At 43.9% G+C, this 24,153-nt stretch overlaps 1 protein-coding gene across 1 annotated transcript; it reads right to left on the reverse strand.

The window, feature by feature from the left end:
• Positions 1 to 2,616: 2,616 nt before the first annotated feature.
• On the reverse strand, positions 2,617 to 4,094 carry LOC110498582 (oligodendrocyte transcription factor 3-like). The gene has a single exon (XM_021575235.2). It carries the CDS (start codon positions 3,828 to 3,830, stop codon positions 3,072 to 3,074), a length of 759 nt encoding a protein of 252 aa, XP_021430910.2. The 5' UTR covers positions 3,831 to 4,094; the 3' UTR covers positions 2,617 to 3,071.
• Between the last annotated feature and the right edge of the window lie 20,059 nt (positions 4,095 to 24,153).

The raw sequence follows: 24,153 nt of genomic DNA on the forward strand, positions 1-24,153 counted from the left end.
GGTCTATAGCCTATCCTTTTTAATTAGTTTGAGCTTGTTCAGTATTATAAATAAGGTCAAATCTGGCCTGCCAGTCAATAGCACTCTCTCCTAGAGAGAGGTCTGAAAATGTAGGTAATGTAGGCAACACATTATAAGATTTAACTCACCTAGCCACATGATTAGTAATCAAATCCGCCCGTATGTGACTCGATCTTTAATGGGTCTACATTAATTCCCAGACCAGTGGGTTGTTGACCCTATCCCAGCTGCGTTTCCCCCTCATCAGTATGCAGGGTGAAGGGATCCCGACTTTACTGAACTGATAGTAAAATGGTCAGGCTGCGAGCTTCTGGAGGAGAGCTCTCCCCTAATTGAAGATCCCCTGTATCCAGACGCAGCACAATGTGTGCGTATGTTCTCCAATATGTCTCTCCTGTCCAGACCCTCAATCCCCCTAATTGGCTCCTTCAGTTCCCTAATTAACGCTGTCGATCCTGTCTACTGCTGAGCCCAGGGTAACACACACCCTTCTATTGATTAGCATTCCTTCCTGTTAACTCATCCATCTGTGTCTATGGGGTGGGGGCCATCAGCTATCATGATCATGACTACTGCATACAATAGTGAATATTCGGACCACACAGTCTTTACTCTCCACTCATTTGAAAAAACGTGGGACTTTTATTTTCTCTGATGCTGCAGTGTATTGTGTCGCTTTCAGATATTTTTCTTCCTACTGAAAAAGCTGTTGAATTTTAGAATGTTTTTGCCCTTAATGTTTATATTTTGTTTTTGAGTGTAATTTTTTATGGATAAGTGCCAAATATTGTCAAGCTGTTCGTGGTAATGTAGAAATAGGCCTGCAGTCATTAAACATGACAAAACCTTTATATTTAAAGCCCTTTTACATTCACACATCCTATGTTATATGTGTTTGATGTGGATTGCCCTAAACGTGGGAGCATATTCACAGCATATGCTCCCAACATACTGAATATACTTCAGACAGCACATAACAGGTCAGCATATGGTAAAAGCACTATGATGACAACAGTGGCTGGTCATAATGGCCTAGAAAGGCACTGTCAGTATTGTATGATTTAAGATGCATATCAATTGCACACCACACAGACACACACCCTCACACCCTCACACACTCCCGCACCCTCTCCATCCTGCTGCTGCTGCTCCGTGGGTTAACACCATCTGCTAACGATCAGGAAACACCAGCTTTGCACAAGTCAATGTCCCTAATTATCCACCTAAAGGAGGGAGGACACCAAAGGGAGGCCGACCCCACTAATCCCCACAATGTGTTCTACTTCCCATTCCCACCTGTGCCCAAATAAAGGGGGGCCTAGTGGGAGGACCCAGGATCCAAGTGTCAGGGGACCAGGGACCAGGTGATGCCAGAGCGCCTGTCCCCACCACAGAAGGCCCCTCCCCGGGCTAGGCTGGCAGCTGCCTCCCCCCACTGGGACGTCCCACAGCTGACAGTCCCAGAGTACTGACAGGGGTTCTTTACAGTGTCAATAGCCCCATAAATTAGAGCTAACCGCCTTTGTGGCGGGCGATGTGTCAGGCCTTTTGGCCCAACAGTGCTTGTTACCATGATGAAATGTAGATTGAATGGAGGGGGCCTGTGTCCCAGGCACGAGAGCTTGGCCTCCCCCGGTCTTTGTGTCCCGTGCATGGCTATTGTCCAGCTCTATTCAGAGCTCTCATGGAGAAGGGGGTTGAAGGGGGACTGAGGAGTTACATCTCTTTATTTCTCCCCTGATCTCGACCTCATCCGTCAGCCATGGGAGGATAAGCATGTATTTTACACGCTTGATTTGTTGCTAAGTGAGGGTGAGCCATTGTTGTGGGTTTGAGTAAATACACGTCTGTGTCATCCATCCCACATATGTCATTGTGCTGAAGTGTTTGGTATAGTTAGTCAATCATTGACTATAACGTTTTAAAATATCATTGATTTCATGAAAATATATATTTTTTGATCTTTTAAAAACTGAAAAACAAAAACTTTGATATCCTCTGTTTTGATCTGTTGGTTTTCAAACACTTGAAATTGCAATGGTGCCATATGAGACTTGGTGTGTATTCTTACGTTGAAACATCCTAAGTAAAAACGGCACATATTTACTCTTATTGTTCTGATGTGTCATAGGTATGAATACAGGGACAGTGACAAATCCTCTGGCCCATAGATGAGAGGGCCACAGCCCTGTCCCCTGCCTGTGCCAGACAAAAGTGACGCGCCGTCCTGGCGCCCGCGCTGCCCTTTCATCTCCCACACCCTGTTGAGGTGAAGATGGATGATCCCAGAGCTCAGAGTGCCATATTCAGCCTCCCTCTGCAGCATTGCATTGTCTGGCCCTTCTCTCTCTCTTTAGCTCAGGGTAGACTTCTCCTCTCCCACCCCTCCCCTACCCTGCTCAGCACCACTAACTACTGCACCTCCCTGTGCAGTGCACAGGGATGGTAAACTGATAGGGATATTGTTCTTTGTGTTTTACTGTTGTAGTGCTACGTAGCCTGTTTCAGAATGAGAAAGACAAAAGACATGCTGAAAAACACATGCAAATAATATGGAAACAGATGTAGATAGATTTACAGCAATTTATGTCTCAAGCAAAACAGCAGAACATGTATTTTTTAAAAGGTTTAATTTAGGAAAATAAGACACCTGCAGAAGGACACAGCACTTTCCATCTTTGTCATTTGTTTCAGTAACACTGAATTTCCGATATTGAATAGCAATAGCAGATATTATAGCTGTTACATTCAAAAAAGAGCTTCAAGAACAATAGTATGAAATACAAAGCATAACCAAATTATCTGACTTAAATTATCTAAGTGTTTCTGTGTGTGCATTTAAATGTTTTCAATATAATCAAGGAATGTCATTTAGAAAAATAGCAGCGGAATACTCAATAGAAGATATATACAAAATATGTACAGGTCCTGGGGGCTACCAATGTTTTTTACAGTTCAACCAACAATTTATCTCAGTCCTCAGTCCACTACTTAGTCCTGGGGTGGGCACTGGGCCTCAACTACAGAGCTCAGTCCTGGGTGTCACCTGCTCACTTGCCCATGGAAAAACTATGCAGGGTGGATGCGGTGGTTGGTAGAGGCTGGCAGAGCGAGCAGGGACAGGGCATACCAGGAAAGTGCCTGTAGGAGCTGGCTAGGTGGAGAGGGTCTTTCAGCAGGCTCTGTACGGGTGCATGGTGGAAGCCCAGGTAGCTTGCAGAGGGTGGTGAGTGTGGGGCTGGAGCCGGGAGAGGCGAAGGGTGGTGGAGAGCCGAGGCCGTGCTACCCACCAGGGAGTGCAGGGACTGGGCCAGGGGGTGTAGGGGGAGGTGAGCTGTGGGGGCCGGAGGGTTGATCCGGCGGTGGCTAGTGCGACTCTGGGAACCACCACCTCCATACACGTCCCCCACCAGCTTCTTCATCTCCTCCAGGGAGCTGGACAGCATGAGGATGTAGTTACGGGCCAACATCAGGGTGGAGATCTTGGAGAGCTTGCGGACGGAGGGCCCCTGAGCATAGGGCATGACCTCCCTCAGGCCGTCCATGGCCTGGTTCAGGTCGTGCATCCTCTTCCTCTCCCTGCCGTTCACCTTCAGCCTCAGGTCCTGCACGTCACCCTCTTTGAGGGTCTTGCTCTTGCCTCCCACAGCACAGCGGTCAGTCCTGCCCTGCCCAGCGGCCCTGGCTGCCCCCTCCTCCCGGCAGTAGGCTTGGAACATCTTGTTGGAGAAGAAGCTGCCCATGGAGTCATCCACCACCAGATCTGGAGATGAGGAGCGGCTGGAGTTGGAGCCAGCGTCAGAGTCCATCTCAACAAATGATGTTTAGAAAATAAATGTAAAACACGAAAGTGGGAAAAAACAACTAAAACCACAAAGCAACTGAGGTTAGAGCCAAATATGTTTGTGAAAAGTTCTTGAAAACAAAAAACAAAAAGCTGGATCTTTCTTCACTCTCTGTTGTCTGAGTAGGAAAGCTCACAGTTCCCTGAGGGCCGATGCTCTCTCACTGTCACTTCTGTCAGAGTTCAGTAGATAGCTAGATACAGCAGGCGCAGGCTGTGTCTGGTTCTCGTCGGGGGTCTGTCCCCCTGCAGTCCTACAGGAGTGAATTTATACCCCCAACCCCAACAAAGGAACAATGAGGCGCATAATGAGACATTTAGACTCGCAGCCAATTGCAGAAGGGACACAATTTCACCCCTTGCAGCCCCACCCCGCCCTTTTACAGCCCCCACCTCCCTACGCCCACACCCACGTTTAACTCCCCTTCATCTCCTTATCTTCTGATCATCTCATACACAGTAGCCCTTCCCTGCAATCAAATGACCTAGTGGCCTCGTGGGTGGAATGTTATTCATATTTTTCATAATTTCATAATGAATTAACATTATTTTTTTAAAGACGCAGAAAATCCGGTGTGTCTATGTCAAGCGGTTTTGTTATATTTCAGTTTTCTGTGATGTATATAAAGTGTCAAATTGGAATGCAACCTCAAAATGAAAGTCTATAATAACCATGAGTGTGAGGTGTATACTATTGTTCCAAAGTAGATTTGTTTGACTACCAAGAAACACTCTGTGTGACCCTGATTTAGCCCATTGCAGTAAAGGTTTTTAACCAGAGCAAGCAAGTATTCACACGTACGTGTTAAGGCATACACAACACTGTGTTAACTTAACACAAGACATCTCACAGTCCATCAGACAACCCACACATTAGACTGACTCATAATGGTCCTCACGTGTTCGTGTGAAGATATAAAGGACACAGTTTGTCACCAGGGGTCTACATTTGCAAGTATGCGAAGGCGTTAATGTAATGGTTATGGTGTGATAAACTATGTTTAAATGACTAATGATTATTCCCCCTTTAGAGTCAGTGCCAGTGGGACACTGAAATATGTGTTGAATTCTGACATTCACCCAAGCAATGCGTAATGTAGTCAACATTAAAATGTATGTGCTGCCAGTGCTGGACATTGATCACCGTGATGTACATTGAGTACATGTAATGTTTGATCTGTTGCATTTCATTTGGAGGGAAATGTAACCAAATATTTAAAAAATACCTCCATCTCAATAAGAATGTGAAAATCAGGTCAGTAATGAACCGGAAATATTTAGTACTGCCTCTTGTCTTCACTTAAAGGCTAATATAGTATTCTTGACATGGTCATATAAAATACAGTTATATGAAACCCTGCATGTGGTGCTTAAACCTAGACAAGAACAGTGTTAATGGCAGGCTAAGTACAATTCAACTGTGGATAAAGACAATAGGGTCAGATTCAATAAGACTTAGCCCCCAAACAGTCTGCGAAATCACATCACTATCACTGGAAGGGGGTCCTGGAGAGGGGAGGAGGTAGTTAAAAAGATACTAAAGAGTGGGCGATGCATTGTCGTGCCCTCATTCAGCCGCAAAGCCCTTCAGATTGGGCCGGTTAACTTTCTAAGATCCTGTGTAGCGTGGCTATTCCTCCATGGCTCTGCAGTGGCCATAGAGGCTTCATTAACATCACTATAACACACACTACTGTGTGTGTGCTGGTTCATACGGACTCTGATTACTCACACAACACAGCTTATAACACTTTCCTGAAGTGACACAACACAGAATTTATGTAGATGTTATTTGCCATGGACACTTCTGAAAAGAGTGAGGATATTATCAACATGTATGTACGGTATATATGTACAGTATGTATGCCCACAACATGCTGAATTGCTTGAGAAAATACCACACAGTTGCTATATTCAAAGCCTACTGGGCACACGCTGGGTTTAATCAACATTGTTTCCAAGTAATTTCAATGAAATTACGTTGAACCAGCGTAGAATAGACATTGAATTGACATCTGTGCCCAGTGGGAGAGAATCCTTTTCATTTGGTTGGATATTATCATGCATGGCTCCAGCATGCTGTCCAGATGTCTGGCTGTTTCTCTAATCACATGGCTGAGATATGAAGCCCAGCTCGATCTTTTCTCCGAATCACTCATTTTATTTTCACTAGCACATTTTTGTCTCTTGCTCTGGAATTTCCTGTGAAATGATGCCAACGCTAACCTAGGGGAAGTATTGTGGGTGGGAGTGTTGGTGAATACACCAGTGCCTGTGTGTTATGTTGTGTAGTTTCAGTCCTGATGAACAATGTCCCGATGGGCAGAAGTGGGAAGTGTAACTCACTGTTGTAACTATTCCTCCCGCTTGTCTAATGCAATACCAACCACGACTCTGCTACTTAGCTTCTCTGATTGGTGCACTGGTACTTCGGTCTCTCTGACTAAGCCTGACTCTAAGCCTGACTCTAAGCCTGACTCTAAGCCTGACTCTAAGAAGTCGACGGTCTTATCGGTGCAGACAGCTGTTGTATTTGTGGACACATTTAAATAGTGTTAGTGAAAACGGACCATAATGAAAATATATTGTTGTTGTCATTGTGATTCTTTGTGCTTTGGTTGCAATCACTGAAGAGGTAGGCTACCGCATTTACAGTGTGTGTATTTTGATAGCCTGTGATGATTGACTGTTTGAATGTAGTCTGTTCTGTAGTACAGGGGTGTCAAAGTCATTCAATGGAGGGCCTTGTATGTGCTGGTTTTGGTTTTTCCTTTAAATTAAGACCTAGACAACCAGGTGAGGGGAGTTTCTTACTAGTCAGTGACCTTAATTCATCAATCAAGTACAAGGGAGAAGCAAAAACCCACCGACATTCGGGCCTCCGTGGAATGAGTTTGACACGTGCTGTAATACATACATTTACTCTGTGTGAGTGCATGCATGTGTGTCTGTGTGCTCGTCAAACACACATGCGCAAACATAATTCAAGAGAGAATCAAGTGGGTCTACAGGACCCCCTACCTCTGTTCCTATAGGGGGGCTCTGCAGGGTTCCAAGGCTTGGCCAAGTCTCAGGGATCTTATAATTGGATAAACCTTGAGAGCCAACTTGGGCCATTTGTTCAGAACATATGGATTTGACCATCGTTAGGCTGCTAGCCAAAATGGCTGCAGGGGACTCAGACTCCTAATTGGGTTCGGTCCTAATTAAGTATGTGGGACACAATGGCTCTTATTTCGCTCTTTATTAGTCACACACACTTTATAATGGCTGATTTGACTTTCAAACAGGGACGATGTTCCACACTTCACATCAGGGATATCACTGTTCCATCTACTGTTATTCCTTTCAGGTCTATGGTCTACATATTTCTCTTCTTGAGGGAAGAGCATAAAGGTGACAACATTACCCCTTTTGGTGACAACAAGATTTAGGGAAATTCTGAATCATTTCAATAGCTTGTATTTATACAATTAGACCCCTCAAATTCAACTCTGGACCTCGAAGCCAGTGCAACTGCTTTTTTTAATTGTTCCCCTCTAATCAGGGACTGATTTAGATCTGGGACACCAGGTGTCTGCAATTAATTATCAGGTAGAACAGAAAACCAGCAGGCTCTGGACCTTGTAAGAGTTGAATAACCCTGCCATATACTCCAGCCAGTACCGGGACATGAACTCAGTCACTGTCACTAGCCGAATACCCCCCGGTTATTCAACCCTGCACCTTAGAGGCTGTTGCCGTATGTACATAGATATGGAATCAATGGTCACTTTAATAATGGAACACTTGTAACTTCAATAATGTTTACATACTGTTTAACTAATTTCATATGTACTGTATATACTGTATTCTAGTCAATGCCATCCTAGTCAACTATTGCTATACATATACTGTTGTATTCTACAGATATATTAAATATTCTATCCACATACTGTCCATAAGGTCTATACATCCCAGCACATACACATATATGTGTATGTATATATGTATACAGTACCAGTCAAAGGTTTGGACACACCTACTCATTCAAGGGTTTTTCTTTATTTTTACTATTTTCTACACTGTAGAATAATAGTGAAGACATAACAACTATGAAATAACACATATGGAATCATGAAGTAACCCAAAAAGTGTTAAACAAATCAAAATATAATTTATATTTGAGATTCTTCAAAGTAGCCAGCCTTTGCCTTGATGATGGCTTATCCTCTTCAGAAGAGTTAACTCTGGGTCTTCGTTTCCTGTGGCGGTCTTGTGGCGGTCATGAGAGCCAGTTTCTTCATAGCGCTTGATGGTTTTTGTGACTGCACTTGAAGAAACTTTCACTGTTGAATTTGAGACTGGTGTTTTGCGGGTACTATTTATTAAAGCTGCCAATTGAGGACTTGTGAGGTGTCTGTTTCTCAAACTAGATTCTCTAATGTACTTGTCTTCTTGCTCAGTTGTGCAACGGGGCCTCCCACTCCTCTTTCTATTCTGGTTAGAGCCAGTTTGCGCTGTTCTGTGAAGGGAGTAGAACACAGCGTTGTACGAGATCTTCCGTTTCTTGGCAATTTCCCGCATGGAATAGCCTGGATTTCTCAGAACAAGAACAGACTGATGAGTTTCAGAAGAAAGGTCTTTGTTTCTGGCCATTCTGAGCCAGTAATTGAACGCACAAATACTGATGCTCCAGATACTCAACTAGTCTAAAGAAGGCCAGTTTTATTGCTTCTTTAATCAGAACTACAGTTTTCAGCTGTGCTAACATAATTGCAAAAGGGTTTTCTAATGATCAATTAGCCTTTTAAAATGATGAACTTGGATTAGCTAACACAACGTGCCATTGGAACACAGGAGTGATGGTTGCTGATAATGGGCCTCTGTACGCCTATGCAGATATTCCATACTAAACAACCTGCCGTTTCCAGCTACATTAGTCATTTACAACATGAACAATGTCTACACTGTATTTCTGATCAATTTGATGTCATATTAATGGAAAATAATGTGATTTTCTTTTAAAAACAAGGACATTTATAAGTGACCCCAAACAGTTGAACGGTAGTGTACATATATATATATATATATATATATACTGTATATATAATATAATACTCCAGATTCAAACATCCTAATATTTATATATTTCTTAACTGCATTCTTTTACTTTTAGATTTGTGTGTAATGTTGTGATTTGTTAGATATTACTGCACTGTTGGAGCTAGGAACACAAGTATTTCGCTAAACCCGCAATAACAATGGTTAAATATTTGTATTCGACCAAAACAATTTGATTTGATTTGATTAATGAACAACATGTGAAAAACCCATTAACAACAAGAGAGTAGGTGAACAGTCCTGCTCTGTCTGCATGTGTAAATGTGAGAGCCTCGTAAAACCCTCTCTCCTTCATTGTTATTCATGTGTTTACAGAAGCGATGGGCCACACACAGAGAGAGAAGGGATGAAAGAGCAGCCAACCTCCGCTCTCTTTTACCCTGAATTGAAGTGTTTGACTTTCCTCTCTGACCGGTGCCTTTAAAGACCTCTCTCTCTATTCAGGGCCTCCGTGAGTTTCCATTTTGAGGTTTAGGGACCCCTTCGGCCACCTCTTGGGGTTCACGTCCTATGAAAGTGCTCAGGTGACCAGAAAATTAGGGCATTATCACAGGCATATGCTTGTAGCGACAGAGGATCAGGCCAGATTAGACCCATCATGGCTCAATAAAGTACTAAACTGAGGAGTAAACACTGGCCTGTGTACCGTGGGGCTCCGCTACTCTCTCTCTGACATTGTTGAACAGGATCAGTAGAGATGCTCTGTACACATCAGGCCTTAATCTGGACCTACGGGTGACAGGACAACACCACAGAAGACAACAGAATCAAAACCAAAGACAACAACAGTAACGACAGAAAGAGAGATAGACTGGCAAGAGACTCTCATCATCTTTCCATCTCAAACCCTCACTTTGTTTTTGAAGTTTGCCGTGGGACAGATTCCCCAAAAGCCGTCCGGCAATGTTATCAGAAAAATATATTTAGGGTTTGATTCATTTGCTCACTTCAACTGTCTGCAAAAGAGTTATCAAGTTGTTTCAGAGTTTAGATGAACAGCCTTACAAGTGTTCTGTGAACAGGGATCGCAGCCCATTGTCATCACGGAGCACTAGCACAAACAGCACTGTGATTTATTCATTTACACAGTCTGAAACAATTGCATTATCTCAACCATAAAAACAAGACAAGGATGCTATGAAATTCCCCCGGGATGTTTATGAGTCACTTAAGAGTCCAATAACTTTCCCTGCACGCTGTTCTTTAGGTCCCTTAATCTTTAAGCGGCTGTGGCTGGGACCCTGCTGTGGGGACTTGAGGGAGAGGGTCCCTGCCGCTCCCTGGGCCCAGGGACAGAGGCTGATTATGGTGGGATGAAAGGAGCCGTGGCCCTGTCTTCTGGACCTGAATGGAGCTCAGTCAGCAGGCTGTCCCATATACAGCTCTGCTCCATGCTGCTAGCGCTTCATAAATTACACCACAACTACCACAGAGAGCGCAGGGGAGCCCGGCGGGGAATAAAGAGAGAAAGGGAGAAAGGGAGAGAAAAGAGAGAGGGTTGTCAGTGACATTGAGGGGACAAGCCCAGGTCCAGTAGAGGAGCAGACCCTTGTAAGGGTGAGAAGGCCCAGTCCAGCAGCTCTCCATCAGGTGTCAAAGACCACCATCACTACCCCCTCACTGGGTCGCTCACACACATTGCCTGGTGGTCTCTGGCTCAAAATGCCACAAAAAATTAAGGGTACACTACATACCTAATTTTACCTACTTCAGTGGTTTACTTTCTGTTAGGCATACACTATCTGTGGTTGGTTGCCTACAAATGCTACTAGGCTATTTGCAGAGAGACACATACAGTAGTTCTCCCTGCGACACAGTGCAATCTTCTCAACAGTGCATCCGGTGACGTCATCTTCTTTGCCATGTGAATGATGTGACAATACCTTCACCAACACTTGATCCTGGATAGTCTAGTCTGTGAGTAGATTAGGAAACAGATTAAGCCAGTGCAGTATCAATCTAGAATCATAACTACCAATAAAGTCCTGGTACCTATTGATCTATTCTAACAAGGACATTTCTTGCATCAAATAGTGTGAATTCAATTGGCTGATCAAATGATCTCTCCAGCTTTGTATTGGATAAGACATTTATCACAATCTCTTTCATCACAAACAAAAAAAACACACATACACAACACACACACTTCTTTTCGGAGCCCAGTGTATCAGAGTACCATTGTGCCGGTCACACTTTTGAACAGTTGGCTGCTCACTGGTGCGTGGAGAACGCTTTGTGTCCCCAATCTGCACACTTCTGCCACAGTGCAGTCCCTCTGTCCCCTCCACATGCCCCTCGGTGTCATCCTGCCTGACAACAAGGGGACCTGCCACCAAATAATCTCTCCCCCCAACGCCCAGGCACGACTCCTGGCTTTCATCAGCACCATTGTTTCAGCCTGTTACCTCCGCTTGTGCTCCCTCACCAAGGCAACGCACCCCTCTTCCCCCTCACCCCCCTCGTCCCGGTCCCATCTGCGGAGAGAGGCTGCCATGTGTCCATTGAGAGGGCGCTGTCGGTGACGCCACTGTATGTGAAGTACATGATGCGCTCCTATTGTCTGTGGTCAACACAGAGCTACTTAATGCTGACCCCAAGGTCACAGCACACAAAACACAAGTGTTGGTGGTCACTGTGCCTCCTCATTCCCCAATGATTGACAGGATGTGGAGGGTGTGTGTGTTTGTGTGTGCCATCCTCCTCAAGAGGTGCGCAGGCCCTTTCAAATCTACTGTGCTCCTCCTGTCTATCAGCTCTTTGATGGCATCAGCCTGGTTAGAGACACACAACTGGGTTTATTGGCTGATGGTTTGATGAATATAAATTAATAACTGCAATTTATTTCAATGGGCACATGCCTTGTCAGGACATTAAAGGACTGTGAATGCACGGTTTATAGAGCTGTAATGCGTTATGCCTGATTTGCCAAAGACACCCAAAGTGCTTATTCTTGTAGTGAAAAAAACTAAAGCTGTGACATATTTAGGGTAGTAGTTGTAGTTGCTGTTTCATTCACACACAATTTCATTCACACACACACACACACACACACACAATCTAGCACAGATGGGCTAAGGTGAGAGATTAAGAATATCCATTAAATGCTCATTCACATTCAGGCAGGTCTGAATTCTAATCATGAGATCAGCTCTGCTTGTGCATGTCACAACCCTTGTGAAAACCACAGTATCTGTAACGTTCGTCTTTGGGAGAAAGAGAGGAGGACCAAGGTGCAGCGTGGTAAGTGTTCATCTTGTTTTAATAAAAAAATACTGAACACTGAACAAAACAATAAAACGACAAAACGAACAGTCCTGAACGGTGAAACAAAACACAGAACAGAAAATAATCACCCACAACTCAAAAGTGAAACCAGGCTACCTAAGTATGGTTCTCAATCAGGGATAACGATTGACAGCTGCCTCTGATTGAGAACCATACCAGGCCAAACACAGAAATCCCAAATCATAGAAAAAAGAACATAGACAACCCACCCAACTCACACCCTGACCATACTTAAAACAAAGACATAACAAAAGAACTAAGGTCGGAACGTGACAGTATCCTACAGATGTAACAGTCAAGGACTTACAGATGGTCAGGATATCTCCAAGCAAACACACAAACACAGGCATACCTGCACCCACGTACTCCCACTCCTACAGAAACCCAAATTCTCACTGCCCTCTCCACCTAAATAGGTCCTGTTCCACTCTGATAGCCGGACAATAGAGAGGACACGACCCTGTGGCTCATCGGCCTCCTGTTGTTTAACTAGCGGAACAGGAGTTATTGAACAGGGCTGAGGGGGATGATGTTTCAGACCTGCCCTCTCTATAGGCTCTGGATGGATCAAAGACAATTCATTCAGTATGTCACTGTATCACTACCACGGAAATGCCAATAACATCAATGTCGTGGCCCTTGGTGATAATGTCAACATTGTCATTATGACCATCATGAATTGTCTAATCGTCAATTTTAATCATTAGGAATTCAGCATCAGATGTTAGCCAGCTCATCATTCTTATCATGGGCAAATGGGCACCCTCATAGATATTATGCCCTCCAAATACACCTCTGCTGTTTTCAATCAGGATCTCAGCGATCTTTGCCTCTTTACCTGCATCCTCTATGGGTCTGTCAAACAACTACCCCTCATCACTGTCAAACGCTCCCTAAAACACTAATCGACCTGGCCCGGGTATCCTGGAAGGATATTGACCTCATCCCGTCAGTCGAGGATGCCTGGTCGTTCTTTAAAAGTAATTTCCTCACCATCATAAAAAAGATTGCCCCATTCAAAAAATGTAGAACTAAGAACAGATATAGCCCTTGTTTCACTCCAGACCTGACTGCCCTCGACCAGCACATAAGCATCCTGTGGCGGACTGCACTAGCATCGAATTGTCCCTGTGATATGCAGCTTTTCAGGGAAGTCAGGAACCAATACACGCAGTCAGTCAGGAAAGCAAAGGCTAACATTTTCAAACAGAAATTTGTATCCTGTAGCTCTAACTCCAAAATGTTTTGGGACACTGTAAAGTCCATGGAGAACAAGAGCACCTAGGCTAGGTAACACAGTCACCACCAATAAATCCACGATAATCAAGAATTTCAATAAGCATTTCTCTACGGCTGGCCATGCTTTCATCCTGGCTACTCCAACCCTGGCCAACCCTGGACCCTCTCTTTCTAAAATTATCCACGCCCATTGTTGCAACCCCTATTATCAGTCTGTTCAACCTCTCTTTCGTATCGCCCGAGATCCCTAACGATTGGAAAGCTTCCGTGGTCATCCCCCTCTTCAAAGGGGGTGACACTCTAGACCCAAAGTGTTACAGACCTATATCCATCCTTCCCTGCCTTTCTAAAGTCTTTGAAAGCCAAGTTAATAAACAGATCACTGACCATTTCGAATCCCACCGTACCTTCTCCGCTGTGCAATACGGTTTCCGAGCTGGTCACGGGTGCACCTCAGACACGCTCAAGGTAGTAAACGATATTATAACCGCCATCAATAAAAGACAGTACTGTGCAGCCGTCTTCATCGACCTGGCCAAGGCTTTCGACTCTGTCAATCACCGTATTCTTATCGGCAGACTCAACAGCCTTGGTTTCTCAAATGACTGCCTCGCGTGGTTTACCAACTACTTCTCAGACAGAGTTCAGTGTGTCAAATCGGAGGGCCTGTTGTCCGGACCTCTGGCAGTCTCTATGGGGGTACCACAGGGTTCTTTTCTCTGTATATATCAACGATGTCACTCTTGCTGCGGGTGATTCCCTGATCCACCTCTACGCAGACGACACTATTCTGTATACATCTGGCCCTTCTTTGGACACTGTGCTAACAAACCTCCAAACGAGCTTCAATACCATACAACACTCCTTCCGTGGCCTCCAACTGCTCTTAAACACTAGTAAAACTAAATGCATGCTTTTCAACCGTTCGCTGCCCTATTTACAAAATAGCCTCCAACACTCTACTCAGTAGACTGGATGCAGTCTATCACAGTGCCGTCTATTTTGTCACCAAAGCCCCATATACTACCCACCACTGCGACCTGTATGCTTTTGTTGGCTGCCCCTCGCTACATATTCGTGGCCAGACCCACTGGCTCCAGGTCATCTATAAGTCTTTGCTAGGTAAAGCTCCATCTTATCTCAGCTCACTGGTCACGATAACAACACCCACCCGTAGTACACGCTGCAGCAGGTATATCTCAACCCCAAAGCCAACACCCCCTTTGGCCGCCTCTCCTTCCAGTTCTCTGCTGCCAATGACTGGAACGAATTGCAAAAATTGCTGAAGATGGAGACTTATATTTCTCTCACTAACTCACTAACTCACTAACTTTAAGTATCAGCTAACCGATTGCTGCAGCTGTACATAGCCCATCTGTAAATAGCCCATCCAATCTACCTACCTCATCCCCATATTGTTTTTTATTTACTTTTCTTCTCTTTTGCACACCAGTATTTCTACTTGCACGTCATCATCTGCACATCTATCACTCCAGTGTTAATTTGCTAAATTTGAATTACTTCGCTACTATGGCCTAGTTATTGCCTTACCTCCTCACGCCATTTGCACACACTGTATATAGAGTTTCTTTTTTTCTATTGTGTTATTGACTGTACGCTTGTTCATTCCATGTGTTGTTGTTTGTGTCGCACTGCTTTGCTTTGTCTTGGCCAGGTCGCAGTTGTCAATGAGGACTTGTTCTCAACTAGCCTACCTGGTTAAATAAAGGTGTTCTCAACTAGCCTACCTGGTTAAATAAAGGTGTTCTCAACTAGCCTACCTGGTTAAATAAAGGTGAAATGAATAAAATAGATAAAAAATCAGGATCATCATTCACTTCTATCAAGATCAAAACTCCCAGTTATCTGATTGTTCTTTCCTTTCTCTAAAATGACCCTCTAGACCAGAGGAATTTTGAGGCTGGTAGATCTGATTAATAGGATGGAGCTAGCTTGCAGCTCTATCTTCTGACTGTTATGTTTTCTCATTAGGCCAAACAGGCACCTGTTCCTCATATGATTCTACAGGTGGAAGTCATATAGATGTGTGCGTAGCACTTTTCTTTTCCTGTTGGAGAGTCGCAGGGCCCTGAGAACCTGCCCTGCTGAGTGTGGCATTAAATATCAATACGCGTGTATGATGGTCATAAATGCAGGGCTTAGAGAGCGAGGGAGCGATGAAAAGAGAGATGCATTGACCTCACCTGCCATTTGTATCAGGAGGTCGGGCGGATGGTGTAGAAGAGACTGTTGTAGACAGGGCAGTCCCCGGTAGGGGGCTCCAAACCCAATTACTTTATTTACTATAAAAAATCTATAAATTGGAACTCAGTCTCCAACAGGAAAAGAAAAGTCTCAACGTACTGCAATTTCGAAATTTGGTTGTGCATCAGCAGTTTGGCCCATGTCAACAAACATTTTCTAAGATTGGTAAGTTAGTCTTGCCAGCTACTGTATCTAAACTTGTAGTAATCATGTTTAAATTACTGACTGGCTACGCAGGGCACTTGCCCAGGGGCCCTGTCCTCCAGGTGTCCTCCATTGATTTTGTTGTCAATCTCACTCAGATATCGGATCAACATGGCATAAGTCATGGCAAAATGTGTAGAATTGCAGCAAACTTGCTTTAAAAATGAAATATTTCCTCTATGCCCCATGGCAAAATGTATAGAATTGCAGAATACTTTTGTCTGTCTGACTGTGATACTGATATTCAATTATCAATCCTTTATCACTGATTGATAAATTGATTGTCGACCTGTAATTGATTTGCAATTTATTTTCTGCAATCTGTATTTCATTATCCTCTTCAAGCCGACTTTCACTAATATGATCTTTGCATTGAGGAAGATTGATTGATTTGTAATCCTTTTATTCAGTATAATGTCAAATAATAACATCCTAAGCAGAGTAAAAACCATTCCAAATTAATGTGCAACACACTTTAGGGATCCACAAGGCATTAATGCGCTGTAGATTTTAAGGCAGAGTACACAGTACTTAAACAAAAAGCCTAATTAAAGTACAGCTCTACTGACTGCACCACAGTATATTCGGGAGACAGTGGGTTGAAGGGGGACGGGCTAAATTCCGGCCCTTAAAACATTAACCGTGTCCCTACAAAGGCCCAGGGAGCTATGGGGCCGAGCTGGGGACGGAATGGTGAGCGAGTGGGCTGGACGCTGGTTAACCATTGCAGGGCCAGGGCTGAGAGGGGTCATGCCTTATTGTTTAGTTAGCAGCTCTGCCCAGGCCACTGTTAGCAGTGTAGAGACAGGTCCTGGCAGCCGGAGTGAGCCAATACAAAAGCCGTCGGTCCCGAAAGACTCAGATGGAGATGTATGGGTCCGAGCTGGGGTAGTCAACACGTGGGATCCCCGGTCATAAAAACCCAAAGAGGGACAGCTTGGACAGGGTGAGCCCCCCTCTAGTCCTCTTATGTGTCTCTGGTGTGTGACAGTGATGGACGGAACATGAGACCTTCCAGACATGGCCTCATTTTCACAATGTGGGCGAAGGCAGGCACAAAGGCGGTGCCAGCCCATTAGGACTTGGGCTCCATGCCGTTCAGGCTGGCTGGAGGGGGCCTCTCACTGCTGCACAGAGGCCACAGGGCTACTCTGCCATGGCCTCTCTACGAGGCCTGGGTTGTTTTGTTTCGCAGAAAAACCTAATAAAAAAATATCCTTAATTGGTGCTCAATAAAATTTGCATCTGCAAGCATATTAGATTTCCTCTCTCCTCTTCTGACATTCTCTCCATCAATGACCCCATTCCAGCCATTCACTTTCAGTCTTTATCCCAGTTTTATTGGGCATCCGAGAAAGAGGAAACTCCTGTAAGATTGCACCATTCCCCCTCCACGTCTCCTCCCACCAATTCTACGATGTCTTAAAGAATTGCCTTCTGCTGCGCTGCTGAAAGGCTCTGAGGAGACTGATAATAATACATAGCCTAAATTGAATGTTGTTATGTTAAACTGAGCAGAAGGGATGGATTCACTAGCAGATTTGAATAGTGGTAACAGTTTTTTATTTTTTTTAATCGTTATTTAACTAGGCAAGTCAGTTAAGAACAAATTCTTATTTTCAATGGGGCAAAACGATTTTTACCTTGTCAGCTCGGGGATTCGATCTTGGAAACTTTCGGTTACTGGCCCAACACTCTAACCACTAGGCTACCTGCCACCCCCCAAAAAATATGTTTTGATGTTTCTAGACAACAAATTAACATGTTTAAATACACACAGACCTAAATATACAGATGTTGTGATAAGAATTACCGTACCATTAGATACCATACCAGAATATCATGCATCTTAATGAATTCACCACAGTTATGACATTCCTAAATTCACATTACAGCCAACAATAACAAACATCTCCCAAAATCTATTTCAGACAAGTTTATAGACATGTCAATGGAGAGCCTGAAATATAATCCCAATAACTTTGAACGGCAAGTCTATTATAGTCTCTCAGGCACCATGGGAAATCATCATCCCAGTGGAAACAGAGGAGGTAAAGGGTTTGGAGACGTCATGACATCTTTATGAATGTAATAATATGGCTGATGGGAGCATCAACTGACGAAAAAAGTTTGAATGATCATGATCAACATTTTAACTTTAACCCATCAAAAATGAAATGTAGCTGGTGGTAGAAGCTGTAGGAAGACGGGCTCAGTGTAATGACTGGGATGGAGTTAGTGCTACGATATCAAATGCATCAAACATATGGAAACGGTTCCATTCCATGAACTCCATTCCAGCCATTAGAATGAGCCCGTCGTCCTGTAGCTCCCCCCACCGAACAGATGCCTAACAAAGCACAACGTAATAATAACATGGATAATAATCTCTAAGGAGGGGTCACATTACAGTGTATTCAACTGTCATCCTTAACATTGCACATATCGTTATAAAATGAAGACTAAAGTGGCTTAAACAGTGTTCCGCTCCCAGCCAGGGACGTCCTAACCCCTAAGGATGTGGTTTAGGGCCGAAGATGGCAAAGTTTTAACTAGAGGATGAGAGAAAAGTTGCTGTGCAGTTGTCTCTCCAAGCCCTGTTAACCTAAAAAGTGTACTTCTCAGAGTTACCTAAGAGGAGGGTTTCGGTTGGAGAATAGTTAAGGGCGAATGTTGTTTCTAGTGGGATGCATGAATGGATATATATATATATATATATATATTTTCCATTGTGTATCCCCTAACAACAAAATGTTTCAAATGTTGTATTATTAGCAAGGTCATGCATATTTTCCAATGTGACTGACTAATACTGTTATAGACAAATATAGCCATCCATAAAGTTACATGGAATTAATATACAGTGGGGCAAAAAAGTATTTAGTCAAAATGAGTATTTAGTCAAAAAATCCAGAAAATCACATTGTAGGATTTTCAATGAATTTATTTGCAAATTATGGTGGAAAAAAAGTATTTGGTCACCTACAAACAAGCAAGATTTCTGGCTCTCACAGACCTGTAACTTCTTCTCTAAGAGGCTCCTCTGTCTTCCACTCGTTACCTGTATTAATGGCACCTGTTTGAACTTGTTATCAGTATAAAAGACACCTGTCCACAACCTCAAACAGTCACACTCCAAACTCCACTATGGCCAAGACCAAAGAGCTGTCAAAGGACACCAGAAACAAAATTGTAGACCTGCACCAGGCTGGGAAGACTGAATCTGCAATAGGTAAGCAGCTTGGTTTGAAGAAATCAACCGTGGGAGCAATTATTAGGAAATGGAAGACATACAAGACCACTGATAATCTCCCTCAATCTGGGGCTCCACGCAAGATCTCAACCCGTGGGGTCAAAATTATCACAAGAATGGTGAGCAAAAATCCCAGAACCACACGGGGGGACCTAGTGAATGACCTGCAGAGAGCTGGGACCAAAGTAACAAAGCCTACCATCAGTAACACACTACGCCGCCAGGGACTCAAATCCTGCAGTGCCAGACGTGTCCCCCTGCTTAAGCCAGTACATGTCCAGGCCCGTCTGATGTTTGCTAGAGAGCATTTGGAAGATCCAGAAGAAGATTGGGAGAATGTCAGATGAAACCAAAATATAACTTTTTGATAAAAACTCAACTCGTCTTGTTTGGAGGACAAAGAATGCTGAGTTGCATCCAAAGAACACCATACCTACTGTGAAGCATGGGGGTGGAAACATCATGCTTTGGGGCTGTTTTTCTGCTAAGGGACCAGGACGACTGATCAGTGTAAAGGAAAGAATGAATGGGGCCATGTATCGTGAGATTTTGAGTGAAAACTTCCTTCCATCAGCAAGGGCATTGAAGATGAAACATGGCTGGGTCTTTCAGCATGACAATGATCCCAAACACACCGCGCGGGCAATGAAGGAGTGGCTTCGTAAGAAGCATTTCAAGGTCATGGAGTGGCCTAGCCAGTCTCCAGATCTCAACCCCATAGAAAATCTTTGGAGGGAGTTGAAAGTCTGTGTTGCCCAGCAACAGCCCCAAAACATCACTGCTCTAGAGGAGATCTGCATGAAGGAATGGGCCAAAATACCAGCAACAGTGTGTGAAAACCTTGTGAAGACTTACAGAAAACATTTGACCTCTGTCATTGCCAACAAAGGGTATATAAGAAAGTATTGAGATAAACTTTTGTTATTTACCAAATACTTATTTTCCACCATAATTTGCTAATAAATTCTTTAAAAATCCTACAATGTGATTTTCTGGATTTTTTTTCATCATTTTGTCTGTCATAGTTGAAGTGTACCTATGAGGAAAATTACAGGCCTCTCTCATCTTTTTAAGTGGGAGAACTTGCACAATTGGTGGCTGACTAAATACTTTTTTACCCCACTGTAATTATTTCTAGGTCAACATTCCTTCTGAATCGGTAGGCTGTAGGGTCAAACCAAACATAGAGAGAGACCCTAGTTTCCAGTTTCGCCGTGAGGTCCAGTGGTTGTGCCCTGAATGTGGCAGTGGGAGAGGGAACTCTTTCAGAGTGGGGATCCATGATATATCACATATTTTGGGAAAGTGAGTGTTAAAGAGCGGGAACTTCCCCTGTCTTTGTGATGTGGGGGTGAGAGGGGAAATGGATCAGGTCACATTCACAAGACCTCAGGATTTGGTTAGATAAAGACAACATGATCCTCAATTGATCCCCTTTCATGATCCCCTTTCACACTGGGTTCTCCCCTGATCACATGCTGTCATACACACACTGGGTTCTTCCCTGATCACATGCTGTCATACACACTGTGGAATGTGGTGAAGTGAACGGGAAAGCTCATATTTACCACAAGGGTTTAAAGGGGGGGGGGGGGGGGGGGGCATTGCAAACAAGAAAGATTTGGGAAAGATTTGTTACCATTTCTGAATCTTCATAGATTATTAGATGTCTTTAAGTTTACAGTCTTGCTTTCAGCTTTCAGCTAGCATTTTATCATTTGTTATCTCTTGTGGTTATTTGGCTGTTCTCTGCTGCTTTTTTGTCCATCAGATAAGATGGGTCTGGACTACCTTCATAAGAGCTTGTGCTCCCCCTAGTGGTACCAATCACACATGCCATCTGTTTATTTGAAGTAATTCTATAGTACTGCAGTGCTGTGCAGTGAATCATACCACCCAGAGGCTGTAGAGTTGTTCTTCCAGCAATCAATTAAACATCATTCCAACTGGTGTAGAAAAACCTAGCACCAAGATATATAGTCACAGTACAGAATATTCTGTATCTATGCAAACACTGTTTTACTGTATTTCTAATGAAATGTAACCTTTTGAAATGACCTGAATTCTGAAAACCATAGTAAGATACTGTATGGGCCAGTCATATGTTTGATTTCAAGGGAAGACGTCATGTCACCACAGCCAACGCCAACATTGCACATCATATTAGGTTCTGTCACACAGGCACAGAGGGCCTTCTTAAAATTCAGACTTGAGGCTTTTAAAAAGGACCTCAGTGCTCCATCACAGAGCAAAAGATTAATCTTGGATGTGTTTTCTGAGAATCACTCATTTCCGCTCGCAGGATGAATAATGCAGTGGAGCCAGCTGATGAGGCACATTTGTGTGGCAGGTTGGCGCAGGGGAGAGTTATGCAAGAGTGAGAGAGAGAGAGAGAGAGAGAAAGAGAGAGAGAGAGAGAGAGAGAGAGAGAGAGAGAGAAAGAAAGAAAGAAAGAAAGAAAGAAAGAAAGAAAGAAAGAAAGAAAGAAAGAAAGAAAGAAAGAAAGAAAGAAAGAAAGAAAGAAAGAAAGAAAGAAAGAGAGCTGAGGCTGAGGCTGAGGCTGAGGCTGAGGCTGAGTTTAGCTGGTCTAGTCTTTGAAGTGGCAGCCACCTCACCACCACCACTTCCCTATGGGATCTATACTGCTATACCCTTGGGATTCTACCCATCCTGATGTTGGTTCCATCTGCCCTCAGTTACCTTAGAGAGGGACTCTCAGTATGGATGAGGTGCTGATTTGGTTTTGAAAGTAGGAAGCCATTTACTGATAGAGTTCCCTCAGGATGACACAATCTGGGAGATGAGAAGGCAAGTCCTTATCCATTGGCACATGTAAGTAATGACAAGGTTTGGATGGTAGATCAGGGATTGATTGTCATAGGATATTTATGACGGGCATAGAGTAGTTATCACCATTAACGTTATTCATGCATCATTCATTATTAAGTTTGTGTTATGTCTGAAGATATTATACTAAAAGGCATCAAGGGGAGGAGATACATCTCTGTTTACAAGAGTGTGGGTAAACCTCCTTATCTCTCCATCTCTCCCCTCTCTATCTTTTCTCTCTGTCTCTCCTCTCTCCCCTATCTGTGAGGTGAAGGTGTGCTCTCCATATTTAATGACATCAGGGTGGCTGGAGGAGGGGGACGAACATCCAGGCAGACACGTAGGTTCAAACATTTATGAGCGTAAATGCACAAAGCGAGGCCAAGGAGAACACCTCCTCCCCCAGGAGAACTAAGGCTGCCAGAAAACTATTAACTCATAGCTGCCAACAGAACAGTAGGATGGAGCAGATGGTAGATATTGCCCTTCACTAATATTTATTTATTTCACCTAATGATTTGGAAGGGAGGTACAATGTATAAGGTAATCTGATCCTAGATCTGTGGTTAGGCCGGAGCGAGTACTGCCTGTGTGCTTGTTACTTTAGTAGGCCTCTGATGTTAGGTCTGTGTTAATCAACCTCCCCTCCATGGACCGGCACAAGCCGGTAGCTAGGAGGCTTAGGATGCTCTACAGTAAAGCACAGGGTTACATTTCACATGTCCTTCTTCTAAATTTGACTAAATCCTACAGATTCCATTTTCTGTTCAAATTTTCACCCAAAAAATGTGTAGTTGCCTGAATATCAATCTCTGCCCGTAAAACTATAATTTTGAATAAAACATCCTATTCTTTTCCAACTGCTGATGCGGAGTAGAAGTGGATTATAGAATCGCACTCACACGCTGCAGATAAACTGTCATATTATTGCCTTTCATTTCTTTCCAAATTTGCAGCTCCAAAGATCCTAGAATTTGGGAGAGGAAGCTGAGATATCCTGGGGCACTGGAAGCCTGTTCTCTTTTCATTATTTCCCCTCCCTCCTCTGTTGCTCTGAAAAGTCATTTAATTCTGCGTCCCGTTTTTAAGTTGTGAGAAAGAGAAGGAGAGGAGAAGAGGAAAAGCTGGAGGGGCTCACGACTCTGTTACCTCCCTCCCTCCTCCTACGATTCCTCTGTCATTGAACATGAGCTGGTTAATGACAGAGATATTGATAGCCTCCCGCCTGCTGGGACAAACATTTAGTTTTCAGTAGGGCATATAACGAACATAGAGAGGGCCTGGTCAACTATCTCATCACTAGGACTTTGAGGAGTCTTTTCAAGTCAGGGACATCAGTTTTATGGGCTGTTTATGGGATAACAAACATTACAAGCCATTTCACTGACCTTCATGAAAAGGGAGAGTATGTGAGAGAGTATGAGTATGAGCTGGAGGTATGGTCACTCTATCAGGTTGACCTCTAAACCCTCTGACCCCACACATGTTTGTGGCCTCACAGAGGAGAGATTAAACATCACAACAGAGATCCCAGCCAGACCTGATGAGTCAGCCCTACACCATGCACACAGCAAACAGCTGAGGCCGAGATAAACTCAGACTCCCTGTTCCTTGTGTGTGTCTGTGTCTGCTTACCAGTAATATTTACTGTGCTCCCTGGTGGCCGTACTGCCTGCTCTGTAACACTCCCACTGCACAGACTGTCAGTGTGACTCAGCTGCAGGTCCACGACTACATGGGGAGTGATCGAAAGAGCTGAACACAGAGAGATCAGAGTACTACCAAGTCTTCCACTGGGGAGAGGGTTTACTATGACTGACAGAGGGCGCTATGGAGCTCTGCACACACCACCAATCCTGGCAGCAAAAGTGTCATTGTGTCTCATGTCAAATAAGAACCGTTTCCTGTAGAAGACAAAGAGCCCTGGTTGGTGGTGTTACATCACTTTACAGGCGTCCTCACCAGGGCCTCTATGGTAAACCTCATGTAACCCAGTCATTGGGTTCATTGGGCTGAGTGTAAAAGTGGGGAGGTTAAGGAACATCCACATTAGGAGAACATATTCTCCGGGGCAGACTGGTTACATAAGTCATAAGGGGATTGGCTAAAC

The sequence above is a fragment of the Oncorhynchus mykiss genome, chromosome 19, assembly GCF_013265735.2.
Source record: "Oncorhynchus mykiss isolate Arlee chromosome 19, USDA_OmykA_1.1, whole genome shotgun sequence".
Classification (NCBI taxonomy): domain Eukaryota; kingdom Metazoa; phylum Chordata; class Actinopteri; order Salmoniformes; family Salmonidae; genus Oncorhynchus; species Oncorhynchus mykiss.

Coding starts and splice junctions, on each gene's coding strand:
- LOC110498582 (XM_021575235.2), bottom strand. CDS start 3,830: ATGGACTCTGACGCTGGCTCCAACTCCAGCCGCTCCTCATCTCCAGAT.